At 39.2% G+C, this 13,738-nt stretch overlaps 1 protein-coding gene across 4 annotated transcripts in view; it reads right to left on the bottom strand.

Annotated features, from left to right (window-relative positions):
• The window catches only part of malrd1 (MAM and LDL receptor class A domain containing 1), a 56,428-nt gene that overhangs the window by 28,627 nt on the left and 14,063 nt on the right, over nucleotides 1–13,738 (bottom strand). For all 4 annotated transcript variants that reach the window (XM_044177226.1, XM_044177229.1, XM_044177227.1 and 1 more), the window contains 8 exons: nucleotides 11,474–11,561; nucleotides 11,210–11,389; nucleotides 10,871–11,027; nucleotides 7,512–7,668; nucleotides 7,303–7,413; nucleotides 5,560–5,773; nucleotides 5,209–5,456; nucleotides 2,896–3,184 (listed from right to left, as the gene is read on the bottom strand). In XM_044177226.1, coding sequence (XP_044033161.1) covers nucleotides 2,896–3,184; nucleotides 5,209–5,456; nucleotides 5,560–5,773; nucleotides 7,303–7,413; nucleotides 7,512–7,668; nucleotides 10,871–11,027; nucleotides 11,210–11,389; nucleotides 11,474–11,561 — 1,444 coding nt within the window. The remainder of the gene's footprint in view (nucleotides 1–2,895; nucleotides 3,185–5,208; nucleotides 5,457–5,559; nucleotides 5,774–7,302; nucleotides 7,414–7,511; nucleotides 7,669–10,870; nucleotides 11,028–11,209; nucleotides 11,390–11,473; nucleotides 11,562–13,738) is intronic.

The raw sequence follows: 13,738 nt of genomic DNA, 5'->3' as shown, positions 1-13,738 counted from the left end.
AGATATCTATCCTTGAGATGTCTGCCCCCACTCCAATACAATAGGTGAATTAAGCCTCCACTGTGTAGGCAGAAATCTCAGAAGCTAATATTTCAAAACCTGGACAAATAAAGCAAAAACTATCTGAATGACTAGATATCACCAGATATACGTGAGAAAATGCATTTTTTTGTAATAACGATGCACAACTTGTTTCAGTAGCTACCAATGTCAACATGCTGCTCAAGACAGAAATAACATTCAAGCTTCCCTTTGAACCGCCAGATTATTGATGAAGGGCTTCAAGCTGAACAGGAGAGTAAGATGATAAACTGTTGGTGAGATGCTCAATGTAACAGCACTAACATGAAAGCATCATTAGCACGCAGACCTGCGTTACATCCCAGCGAGGCCGCACTACTTCAGAGCTCTCTAGTGACTGATTAATAGCCCGACTATGTGGGAGCTATTCACTGTAAGCACTTATACTGACAAACGCAGAGAGACAGTGAAACAAGTGAGAGAAAGCCACAGCTGTAAGGAAAATCCTACGCATCACACCTTTGCTGCTGAAGAGAAGCCTTCTGGTCATCTCAAAATGATAAGGAGACTCTTTCAGGGGCCACACAGCTTTTCAGTTTCATCCCTTTCTGAACACAGACAATCCAGAAACTCGCTCCACTCCCCGGCATCCAGTACAAGAGGAAGGCAATACATTTAATAGGGCAATTACAGCCACAGTAACAATAGCAATAAATCAGCTCTTGTTGTTTTCTCTCGCCTCTCAAAGGGTTCCCTCATAAAGAACACAAGGGATGAAGAGGAACATCTAATAGCTGAATAGTTCCCTAGTCTAAGATACAGACAATGATGGGGCTTGCTTTAGTTGGTGCTTAGATGGACAGCGACAAACACTGAGGTGTGGGACCTCAGTATGTCAAGCAAGCGGAGTTTCAGAAAATTGTCATTCAACCTTTTTGCCTTCATGTCATTCAATCATTTTTGCTTCATTTCACAAGGAAATTGCATTTTTATTGTGCTTTTTCTTCATATCTCAACATTATTCTGGTTGAAATGGGATGTTAATGAGGGGCTGCTCAGATGTGAAAAATATAGAATGTGATTCAGTGTTTTGCTCAAATATTTAATTTCATATTTTTTTACATTTAATAAAGACATGTCCCCTGTGGAAAAGCAAAGGGTTAACACCCATATATGCAAGACCTGCATGTTTACACAGAGACAACCAACAGATATGAATGTGCTCAATTTCCAGGAGATCCAACACATGTTTTGGTCATGCCCTATAGACTAGCTGAATTTAATTGTTTTCCTTATAAATATTGCATACATTTCTGAAACTGACAATTTTCACCCTCCAAATGAAGACACGGTTCTAATATCCCAGCAGCCAATCATTTTCTGATTGCTCATATGTGCACACTATTACAGTAAAAGTCATCAAAACTGCAATTATCTAAATTGTAGTAATGTGATATCTTTCCTAAATCAGGAAAATAATCTAATTTGGCACTTGGGCTCCACATCATGTTCTTTTCACACAGTCAGTCATTTTTGACAGTATTTTGAAATATTCTCATATAGGAAAATAGCCCTAAAGGGATACAGTTGCACAGTTATTTACTAAAAGTAAGAAGAAGACTGCAGTCCCAGCACTCTCCTTGTCACAATGGGATTAAAAAGCCATTATAAGTTGGCTAGTTCTTTCAGGAACAATAATAAAAACCAATATGTTCCAGCTACACCCTGGCTCCAGTCTTTGGCTGAAATATACAGGCTTTTCACTGTAATTCTTGTTTCCCAAGGACAGTGCCTTGTTGAACCTTAGTCTTTGTCTACTGAACCTAACTGCTACTGTGAAATTTTGTACTTAAGCTTATACTATATTGAAGTTGTCTAAGGTCACTATTGTTATCTAGCAACAGTGCACACATACTACAGTTTTTCATTAGGCTTTACAGGCCGGCCCAAATCAACATTTTCTGATCTAAGACGACAAGGAAAAAAATCCCCAACAAAAAAGCGCATAAGGAAAAGACCTAAAGCCATGTTAGTGGCTCTGTGAGACTGTACTTCAGTACTTTGAGCTAAATGCTAACATCAGCAAGTCAACTTGTTCACAGTGATAAAGCTAACAACCTGATTTTTAGCAGGTATAATGTTTACCATGATAACTATCTTAGCATAGTGTGTTAGCATGCTAGCATTTGATGATTAGCATGAAACACAAAGTACAGCTGAGGCTGATGGGAATGTCAACAGTTTTGCAAGTATTTGCTCATAAACCAAAGGACATATATAAAATTTGACTTGATGATGGCGCAAGATTAAGATTAGTACAGTGATCTATAAATTTATTACAAATCAACATAATTGGCTGAAACAACTTTAATGGCAATCCATCCAATAGTTGTTAAACATTTCACTAAAAACCAAAAATGTTAACCTCATGGTGGCGCAAGAGGAAAAGTCCTGGGTTCACCAAAAGTTGTGTCTGTACAAAATTTCAAAGCAAACCATTTAATAGCTATTAAGATATTTCAGTCCAAACCAAATCAAAGTGGGGGACTGAAAGTGACATTGTGTTCCCCTAGAATGAAAGACACATTTTAAAAGGGCAATTCAAAGAGAGGGTAGGCTTATAGTAAATCAAATTTAGATATAATGTGATGGATGCAAGTCCTATAATAATACCGATAATAATACCAAAGAGATTAGTCCCTGGAAACAACAACGTGAAAAATTCTAATAGCAGTTATTCACGTTGTTGAGTCCAAAGGGGGGTTGGGTAGGAGGTGGGATTCAGTGGGAGGGTGGAGGAACACAGTTGGAGCAGAGGGGGGAAAAAACACAAGCATAGCATATAAAAAACAAGGGAGACAAAGTAGAGTGTACCTGCAAGAGGCGGAGGAGTGTTGTCCTCTACTCCAGCTGAGGAGGCGAGCAGACACCCTGGAGAGAAAGTGATGTCATCCAGGCAGATGTCACCCTTTGGACTTCGGCCCACCTTGCCCTCAAACATGACCTGAAAGTCCCTGGTGGAGCTCAGCGGGATCTCCCTCATCTGCCAGTAGTTGCCCTGATCTCCCGTCAGGTTCAGAAGGAGATGATGATGTCCTTCGCTCTTCCTGAACACGCCGAGGGTCCCGATGCCATCTCCAGACATGTGAAAATAGAAACGCATCTGGAAAATGAAAAATATGTCAAAATAAGGCACTGACTTACAGAATGTGCAGATGTGAATGATACTTTTCAAAATGTTCCCAGACTGATTTACATAATAACTCATTTTGCAACAACATATTTGAAGAAAAATGCAGTATTGCAAACAAAATGAGTAACAGGCATATTGTTACCGACTACTACATAGACATATTATGTGTTCTTTCGCACACTGACACCGCTTTCTTTTCCATTATGTTTTCCACTTTTCCTTTCTCCCCCGAATAACCATTACTCCTTAAGGCAGAATATGGAAAGAAACCAAAAGTATGGGGCTATAAAGGTAATTAAATGTTAGCCTTGTGACTAGATCAATGCACTTTTTCCTTTCAATCCTTGTCTTTAATAAAGTTTGGAGAGAAATTGTGTCTCTCCATCATACAGCACTGAGACAGTGACATGTTTTATAGGTTTTCTCTCCAAATGGAGGCGTGTTCATGAGCTACAGCAGCACAACTACACCCTCCATCTCAGGAGAGATATTGCCTGTCGTCCCCCCCCTCCCCACACACACACATACAGCCCTCCCTTCAGTTTAATTGGTGCCTTTTTGCTGACTGCGTGATTGATTGACAGGTCAAGAGTGGGATAAGACAGACAAGACGCACAGAGCAAACCGCGCAGTCAATCAAGTCATCGTTCGCGATAGAGCATCAGGCTGACAGCTGGGAGCACGCGCGTGCACACACACACACACACACACACTACAAACTGCACAAGCACATATACTCAATTTCTAATTGCTGGTTTAGTTACAACACATTTAAATTGTAAATGCAAGAATAAAAATGACATTCAGAGATGGTCATGTTTTTAACATTCATTTCCGAAGGCTACCTTGTTAAAAAAAGGAACAATTTGACATTTTGAGAAATGCACTTATTTGCTTTCTTGCCGAGAGTTAGATGAGAGGATACCACTCTCATGTCTGTCTGCTAAATATGCAGCTACAGCAAGGAGCTAGTTAGCTTAGCTTAGCATAAAGACTGGAAAAAGGGGGAAACATTAACACGTTATATATTATTTGTTTAATGGTCCAGAATATAATCCCTCCTAAAACCACAACTTGCTGTTTTTACACTTAAACAAACGAGATATAACCTGTTAATCAGTGACCTTTGGACAGAGCCAGGCTAGCTGTTTCCCTCTGTTTCCAGTCTGTATGCTAAGCTAATCAAACATTTCCTGGCTGTAGCTTCATCTCCAGATAGACAAACACAGAAGTGTTATTGATCTTCTTATCTAACTCTCGGCAGGAAAGTGCATTTCTCAAAAGTCAAACTAAAAAACTTTAAATGTCATTACTGTAAATATTCCAAAAGCGTTGAATTCAGCTCTTCGTGTACATTTCCTTAAGGAAGCATTTAGCTTCTGAAATGGACAGAAATTTAAAGCTGGTCAGTTTTACATTTTGTTATTTACTAACTAAAAAATTATATTCTGAATTTCTAAATAAAATTTAAATCTATTAGGGTTCACAGCTGATTATAACACTGTTTCCGCTGCCTCCTTAATCATTATAGCACTGAACAACACTTTAAAAATGCCATACAGAGACCAATGGAAATACGCTTTAGCTTATGATTTTTTGTCACTTTAAAATGGAACAAACTGTAGGAAGCATTCAAATTAGATTCACAGAATACATTTCAGCATTTATGTCAGGGAAGCCACAGGAGTGCTAATATTTATTACTGTTTTTAGTGTGTCTTTAACTTATTCCATCTATTCTAATTGTTATAGTTTTTTGCATTTCAGTTTTACTAGGTAGTATTTGTTTATTTTAAGCCATATATTCTATGCAGAACCTGTAAAAATTACAGTTCTCAAGGGAGCATCAATGCAAAAATAAATTGTCCATATATTGATCTTGTGTTTATATTTTAAATAATGGCATCGTACTAACTTGTTTCCCAGTTTGAAGAATAAAGTAAAAATAACCTTGCTGCCTGACCCCTGCCTTCTGCACTTTGACCTCCACCTCACCTTGCACTGTGAGCTCCTGCGGCTCAGTAAGGGTCCTGATATGCGGGCGATGTCTCCGGCTGCCTGGGGGAAGGAGCTCTCCAGGTAGAGGTAGTGCCCCGAGGGGTCTCTCAGGGTGTGGTCACTTGATGGCCCGGTGCCAACTGTCGGAGTGCTGCCCGCTTTGATCAGCCAATCAAAGTCATCCTGTCGACACTGACGCCAGGAACAGAGGTCAAACTCAAAACTGCAGCGCCCGCTAAAGCCCTCTGAAAGACAGCAATAAAAAAAATAATCCATCCAGGCTATCCAATTATCTGAAAATTAATCTTTTGCAGGGTGTCATCAGTCAGACATTAGAGGAGGCCTCACTGCAGATGTAGGGGTCCTCGTCAGAGTTGTCCCCGCAGTGGTTGATGAAGTCACACAGGTTGTCCTGGGGGATGCAGTGGCCATTAGCGCAGGCGTACTGCTCAGGTGTACACGGCTGGTCTGAAGGAAGAGGAGGGGAGCAGTGCAGGAAGCTGACATCATCTATCACCACATCGCCCATGTAGCTGATCCCTCGCTTCGCCCTGAATACCACCTGACAAAAAGACAACAGAACTGGGATCAACTCTTAGTCCTGCCTCTAATATAAACAATTATATTTTTGGGCACCAGGGTTGATGCTTAATATCATCAGTCAAGACATTGAAACAACAGAGCCGATAGCTGCTGTTCTAATGAATCTGCGTCTTGGGGCAGCCAGTTGATGAATAGCTCAGAGACAAGAGGAAAAGGGCACTTGGACTCATAGCTGCTCGGTGTGACCCATCAGCTGCTGATTGGACCATAAGCACAGATCTGACTCTGTGTTCTGACAATGTGCATCATAGAAATATGTGCAAAGGCCGCGCTATTTGGTCAAAGAGTCGACTGCTCCCGTGCAATCAAGCCCCCAGGGCTGACACAGGACCTCCGTCTGTGTGTGTGTGTGTGTCTGTTGTCATACTGACCTGGAATAACCTCAGCAGGCAGACACCATGGAGGGATTGCAACTCTGATTACTGTCAGACTCACAAGTTAAGACTCATTAGACTGAATTAGACTCCATCAATTCATCATTGATCATCAAGTCTGCGTGTCGAATTTAGCCTGCCGTAACTGAAATTAGGCCAATTACATTGATGTGCACAGTCTAAGAGGCTGTCCTTCAGTTCAAACTGAATGTCAATAATCTGAATCACATGTCTATTATTGTAAAAGTGATGATGACACTGGAATACACAATATGTCAAAAGGGCTCTTCACTGTCACGTTATCTCTTTTATATCCCAAAAGAGTCTTACACAAATTTGCTCAGTTTAAGAGTTAAGAAAAGCAAGTAATGAATAATTGTTGTTGTTCAAGCAGAAGTTACTTTCTTCATGTCACACTCAGATATTTCTGTTATAATTCTGTCAATAAAAGCAGCAGTTGGTTCCCTGATAATAAAGAAAGTCACAATAACTACCATAAAATGTTTTCTGCTCCTTAATAAATTCATCCTGGGTCATTAAATGAGTTATTTATTATTATATTAAGATTAAATCTTTTTCGTGTGTGATAATTCAGGTGATAATATATGGATTCTTAGCAATGGAGCAAGCATCTTATGGCCTTCAACAAAATCATACTGGTCAAAGTAAATTGTGGACACATAAAGAGATACCTAATCAGTAACGAGAAAGAGCTGTGGCAATAGACACATAGTAGGATACATGATTTGATTTAGGAGGAATATTTGTGTCATTGTATACTGTATGTACAGCGTGTGTTAATGTCACTTATTGTCTGGGAAAATTGGAAAAAAAATTATTTTGCTTCTTGATAAATTCATCCTGAGTCATTTGACAAGTTATTTTGACATTTTATAAAAGGGCATCTTATAAGATGAAGTCCATATTAAAAAAAAAGCAACTGAAGAGACAGGAGTGAAAATCTTTGTGGGGAACTAATACCACCCAATGCAAGAGCAAAACATGCAGTATTATTGATTACAAAGAAATGCAATACAAACCATGTCACTGCATTAATTCTGGTTATATAAAACACATTTGAAAGTGTCTCTAAGTGACAAAATAATTTACAGACCTGGAAGGTGTTTGATAAGCCCAGAAACACTTCCCCTCGTTTCCATTTGTTGCCTTGGTTACCAGTCTGAGACCAAACCTCATGAGAGATGTTTCCATACTTCAACAGCACCTGCAAATATTGTGAGAACAATAGATACGAGTTTCTGGTGAAACCCTTTACACGGAGTAGTATTCTCCCACTGAGCACAGGATGTTCACTCTTCTTACTTGCAGTGATCCAACTGTGAATCCACTCATGTAGTACCAGAAGACCAGGGTGCACTGTGGCCCAGTGGAGGAGATGACAGGTGTCTGGAGGTCAGTGGTTTGACCATAGCCGCCATTTGAACTGTCTGCACACATATACCAGCCATCTGGACTGCCTCTATCAGAGGAAAGACAGAAAGTACCGAACAAGAATAATTATATCCCCAACTTGTGAGTCCAGCAGTGAATTTTAACATCAATTGAGAGTTTGCATCGTTATTGAGTCATTGTATTGATTTCCTGTATAAAAAGTGACCTTCAATTAAACACTACTGCTCTGAGGAAGGCCTCTGGATTGCTTTGACCTTTTTCTAATCTGAGTCCTGATGTATATTTTTAAAGCTGAGCACCCTTTCTGCACAGTCTTTGTCTTTTTGGGTGACTTTTATAATGTTTAACAAACCTTGTTCTCTTCTGCAATATGAAATTCACTAAAAATTGTCACTTGTTTGGTTCCTTCTCCTATTTTACTTGGTTTCCTGTAAATTTAAAGATCCCTTTCAAACCTGTTTTAAGATGTATAAATGCGACGGTCGCACCTGCTGCCACACGACTGACTTAAATGTCCTTAAACCCTGCTACACTCACCTTAGTTTTCTTCATAGTTTTCACTTAATAGTTAATTTACTCCTCATTTAGTTTGTTGATGTCCATTGCACATCAGCAAACAGATAAATTATTTTGTTTCATACATCATACTATATTTAGTATTGTCGGCAGTACATTAGTTTCTATTTGTAGCGTGCATTTATTTAACTTCTGTACAGTGACATTTTAGTGGTCTTTAGTTAAATTTGCCTTAAGTTGTTCTGATTTCTATTTCTTGAGTTACCCGTGCTGAGGGTGCTGCTGCTAGTTGCTGCTGCTGGAGGGACATCTTGTTAGGCCTGAGAAAAAGATGGGCCCCTAAGGCAGAGCTGTTAAATACAGGACATGGCCAATCAGACTGTACCAAGTGCCCGCACATCATGGGGGGGATTGGAACTTATAGTTTAGAGGTTTTGTTTATTTCTTTAGAGTATGTTCGTTTTTTGGTTAATTGTTAAAATATTTAAACCGATAGACTAATTGTCCTGCTTTGTTTTATTTGTAGTTTAGTTGGTTGTGTTTGTCTTTGTGTTACCCCTTTGTTTCAAAAATGGCCTGATAAGCCATTATTTAGGCATGTTCCCCTTTAAGTGCAGGTTAGTTTAGTCTGTTCAGTTCTGTTTGTTCATGTTAAGTTAGCATAGCTACTGGACTTCTGGACACAAGACGTCCCCTACTTCACTGTAAAGTCCATGTACTGTGTACTTGTGGTTTCAAGTTCCCACATAACACTTGTGTAAGTAGCATACTGGACCAAGATTGGCTCCAAACTAGTTGTGATGTCACAAATAATGCTCGTACAAACACGTGTTACACTTGGATTTAAGGTGAGCACAGAGAAACTTTCCCCTTTCAGCAGATGAATGTGAAAACAGACAAAAGTGTCAAACTCTGCACATTCATCATTCTGCACAGTGAAGGTCAAACATCCAAGTGAAGTGGAGGGGGACTTTAAAGACAACTTAGATCTTATTTTCATAGCTCTGACCATGTTTGCTTTCGGTTATGACAACTAGCGCTGGAACAGTTAGTTGAATAATCGATTAATCAATCGACTGAGTATTAATCTGCAATGATTTTGATAACTGATTATTTGTTAAAGTAATTGGTCAAGCATTTAAGCCAAACATTCTCTAGTTACTGCCTCTCAATTGTGAGGATATGATTTTTTTCTTCATCTTATGTGATAGTAAACAAAAAATATCTTTGGGTTCTGTTGGTCGGATAAAACAAGTGATTTGAAGAAGCCAGTTAGGGCTTTAAGAAATTGCCATTTTGAAAAATTGGTATTTTTTCACTATCGTTTGACATTTTATAGACGAATCGGTCAATCAAGAAAATGACTGGCAATGACTATTGATCAATACTGAAAATAATCAGTACAGTTGTTGAAGTCCTATTGACAACAGTTTACTTACCATTATTGATACTTGTTCATCTAGCTCATAAGCCAGCAAGTTATAAACTGCCAATCACAAAACCAACAACAGTAAGATGAGTAGTGCTATAACTGCTTTCACAGACCTCATCTGTATCCTCACACTCTCCGCATCATGCCATTATCTGCACCAGCCCTTTCTGCTTCACTTTATTAAATTCCCATAAGAGATGTGGCTCCACTTGGGTTAAATAAGACAACTTCCCCTCTCCATTTCACTCGTGCCTTATCGATTGAGAGCCAGTCAAGGCTGCTGCAGGAGTGAGGAAGGAGGGTTTTCAGGCAGACGGAGAGGTGATGAAAGAAGATCTGCAGGGAAGAAATTACTGAAATGTAGTGGTCACAGTGCACTGCCATTTTCTGCTCTCACTGTCCACTCAATAAAACATAGATAAGGACAATCAGGTCACTGTCTATCCGCTACAGCTACAGGCCATACTCACTCAGCTCACTTTCCATTAGAAAAAGTCAATAATTAATATGAATTTCTACTTTATACCTTTTCTTGATGTTTCATCCCTACTGTGCGCTTGACAATAAAGTTCTCTTGAATCCTTAGTTGTTATTCAGCTCTTCTACATTCGCTATCAATTTAGGGACAGAAGGATAACATGAATATTTTGGAGAGGCTGCTCACTGCAGAGCCTCTAGGTCCAGCCGCACCCCAAGACCGTCGGAGGCCAGTTTGAGGACAGGGAATACAGTATTGTGGTGGTTTTCTTTGCTCCTGGCACCTCAGGGCTGATCAGCCTCTCAGTGAACATGGCTGGACCAGAACCGAACACAGTCTCCGAGACCGACAGGGAATACAGTACAGAGGTGATTTACGGAGTTTCCTGTTGGACAGATAGCTTTTCTTGTTGCTAAAGTAGTTAGCTGGACTAGGTTAAGCTCCACCCATTTGGCTCTGCAGTGAGCACCACTCGATATTTTGAGGTTATCCAATTTGAGTTTAGATATTCATTTTCATTATTGATTAATCTGCCCATTATTTTCTTAATTAATCGTTAATCTTTTTGTCTATAAAATGTCAGAACATAATGTTCAAGAGCCTAAGATGGCATCCTCAAATGGCTTGTTTTATCCAACCACCAGTCTAAAATCCAAAGATATTCACTTTACTAGCATCAAATACTCATAGTTTGAGAAGGTGGAATCAGAGAATATTTGCCATTTTTGTTAATTGTAGTTGCAGATAATTTGTTTGTCAATCGACTAATTGACTTATGGTTTCAGCTCTAAAGATGATCTGTAAAGATATTAGTGTAACATAAATTGTTTTGCTGGTACTCACAGGGTGTGGTCATTAATAGGACGGTGGTACTGCTCTCCATCATGAATGCTCTCCCCTTGGTCAGGTGACCAGCGAAATATGTGGATTGGGACCAAAGAGGAGTCGACACCCGTCCAACCACAAGTGTCACCGCCTTCAAAATCGCACCTTTCCTTCACTGCAGATAGAGAAAGGTAAATAAGTAGCGAGAAGGCAGGGGCAGGAAATACAGGAAAGCATGATAGAAGTCAGAGGAAGGGAAAGAGAAAAGAGAAAGACACAGCATTATGAAATAATATATAATGCAATAAAAAGCTTTCTATGTAGAAATTCTGAGAGAAGAAAAGAAAAATGTTTTACCACAGTTTAATTCATCTGAGCCATCAGAACAATCCTGTCTAAAGTCACACACTTTGCTGTTGGCAACACACTCCCCATGTGCCCTACACGCAAACTCTCCATCAGGGCAGCTGTGGGGCTGAACTATGGGGGCTGGAGTGGTCACTGCAGGGGTTGTGGTATTCGGTGTAGGGAGCTCTCCTGGAACAAGGAAGAGTGGAAACTGAAAATAAGGGAAGTAGGAGAACAACAGCATTGCCCTAAAAGGTTCTGATTTTCTGTTACCTTCATATGGGTCGCAGTCCAGGAAGGAAAGGTCATCAATGGCAATGTCTCCATTGAAGTCATCTCCAACTGTACCTTCAATCAAAATCTGGCAAAAGGGAAAATGAGAGAAAATAAACACAAGAAAATATCCGTTTAGACTAACAATTCAAGATTGGGTTGCACCATGCCAGCTATTTGTAAATCCATTTCTAAGTTTGTGCGTCAAGTGCTTCCTAAGTTCTTAGTAAGTAGCTACTAGCTAACTAGTTTCAAACGAGAGATTTACTGAATCAGGTTGCACCAGTCTGAGCTAGTAGATTTTAGTAGTGTGCTAATTGGTTGTTAGGAAACAAAGATAGCATTTTGATCAAGTGTCAGGTCAGATATGTCAAATCCATATTACCTCTTTTGCGCTTAAATCTAAACGGGTCAGCAACCTAACCATTTGCTTTGTCAGTTGGTTCAGTTAGCTAGCAAGTAAAGTTAAATGTTTAGCTAAAGACCCAGATATTTTCTCAGGAGATGGTGGACACCAGAGCAGAAAAGAGGAAAGTGAATTTTGGTCTTACACTTATTAACAAAAGGTGGCCAAACCCAAAATGAATGCTAATGGTGCTCCATCTCAATTCTAAGTAGGCAACTGTTAACACACTGCTAACACATTATAGCGCTAGCCTTAACAACTTAATAAAGCCAGGGCTGTGTGTCTGCTAGCTTGTTTTGAAATCAAAATATACTGTTTACATGTGAAAACATATTTACAGTAAATACTTAAAAAGCCCTCTTATAACTATGATACTGTGCATGAGTGTACTTTTTACACAACATATATTTTGACTTGTCATAGCAGGAAAAGCACAGGTGATAACAAACAATGGCTATCAGTTTTATATCCATTGTATCCCAGTAAGCCATGCCAGTTAGCAAGCATGCTTATATCATAATATTACTGAAACACCTCAGTGGTATGCAGCCATCATTAATTAAAGTTATGAATAACACGTTTGTAATTAATAACTTTTTCATTTACATACAATACCAAATCACCAAAATGGTCCCAGAATTTTAAGGTACCTCCATGTGCTGTTGCTTTTTCTTTCTAATACTGTTTAAGTATTTGAGTGTATTTTTGGCCTGCTTGCCAGTAAGCTTGCTACATACACTGACTTTTAAGTTTAGTCACAGCTTTCCATTGCAGCAAATCATTAGCTAAAAGATTATTGCTTGAGATAAGTTGTGTCAGCAGCCACCAAGTCTGTTGACTTTGTGTCATTGCCAAGGTGTGGACCATGATTTGGAAATATAGAAGAAAGTCTGATATTAGCTTTCAAAGAAGGCAATTCGAACCTCAAGAATAAGGAAATGTTTTCTACTGATAATGTTGTTGTAGTAATCAGGCCAACACACATGTGCATTGCAGAATGAGGCATATCTAATAAACAAGGCAAGCTTATTAAATGTTTATTTGAAGCACTATCTGAAAGAGGCACCATGTGAGTATTTACTGTAGGTTCTTAGAATGTCACATTAGCATGATTCAAGCAGCAGTGTTTAGCCAACATGTTTTTGAAATATTTTTCCAATAATCAGCCATTTCCACTTGCTTGCCTTGGCAAACAGCTTGTCATGGAAACAATTTAATTAACTTGTGCTGCTAAGCTCATTGTTGCTTTTTGCATGCATTTTTTATGTTCTTTAGTTGTTCTAAGCTGAGACAGTGTTGTTTTCACACGTAATGTGCATTAGCTGTGGTTACAGTGGTCATATTAAAATAATGCAAATTCAGAATGAGTGTGTTGGTACAATTGACTATCTTGATGTTAAATCATTATACTTTGTCATTTTGTGGCACTAGGCACTGTGGGAGCAAATGAATCAGCCTGAGTCTAATTTAATTCATCAGTGTCTCTTTTTTTCACTTTTACCCTTTCTGCAGTCAATTAACTTGACAAACAGAGCTCCTGTTTTCAATGCCATAATGGAGGAAAGTCTTTAACTGCCTGTCAAGTTATACTCACTCATGAGTAATGACAACAGAACATCCATCTTGAGGGATCAATGTCAAGCAGTGAAGCTATTAAATAGATCTTCATCATGCAACGCTGTAGTGCACTCTTAAATACTGACTCTTTGCTTCACTAGCGTTTCATTGAACTGTGTTTACCTGTAGCTCAAGTCTGCGTGTCTATCAAGGGGACTGAATGCTAATTATTTAGGGATGTGATTTGACTGCAAGTGGTTTTATAGTATTATATTATCTTTTAACCAGTGTGGAAAGTAACT

This window comes from Siniperca chuatsi, linkage group LG19, assembly GCF_020085105.1.
Source record: "Siniperca chuatsi isolate FFG_IHB_CAS linkage group LG19, ASM2008510v1, whole genome shotgun sequence".
Taxonomy (NCBI): Eukaryota; Metazoa; Chordata; class Actinopteri; order Centrarchiformes; family Sinipercidae; genus Siniperca; species Siniperca chuatsi.
Note: the sequence above shows the minus strand (reverse complement) of the source record. Positions and strands in the feature narration are given on the sequence as shown.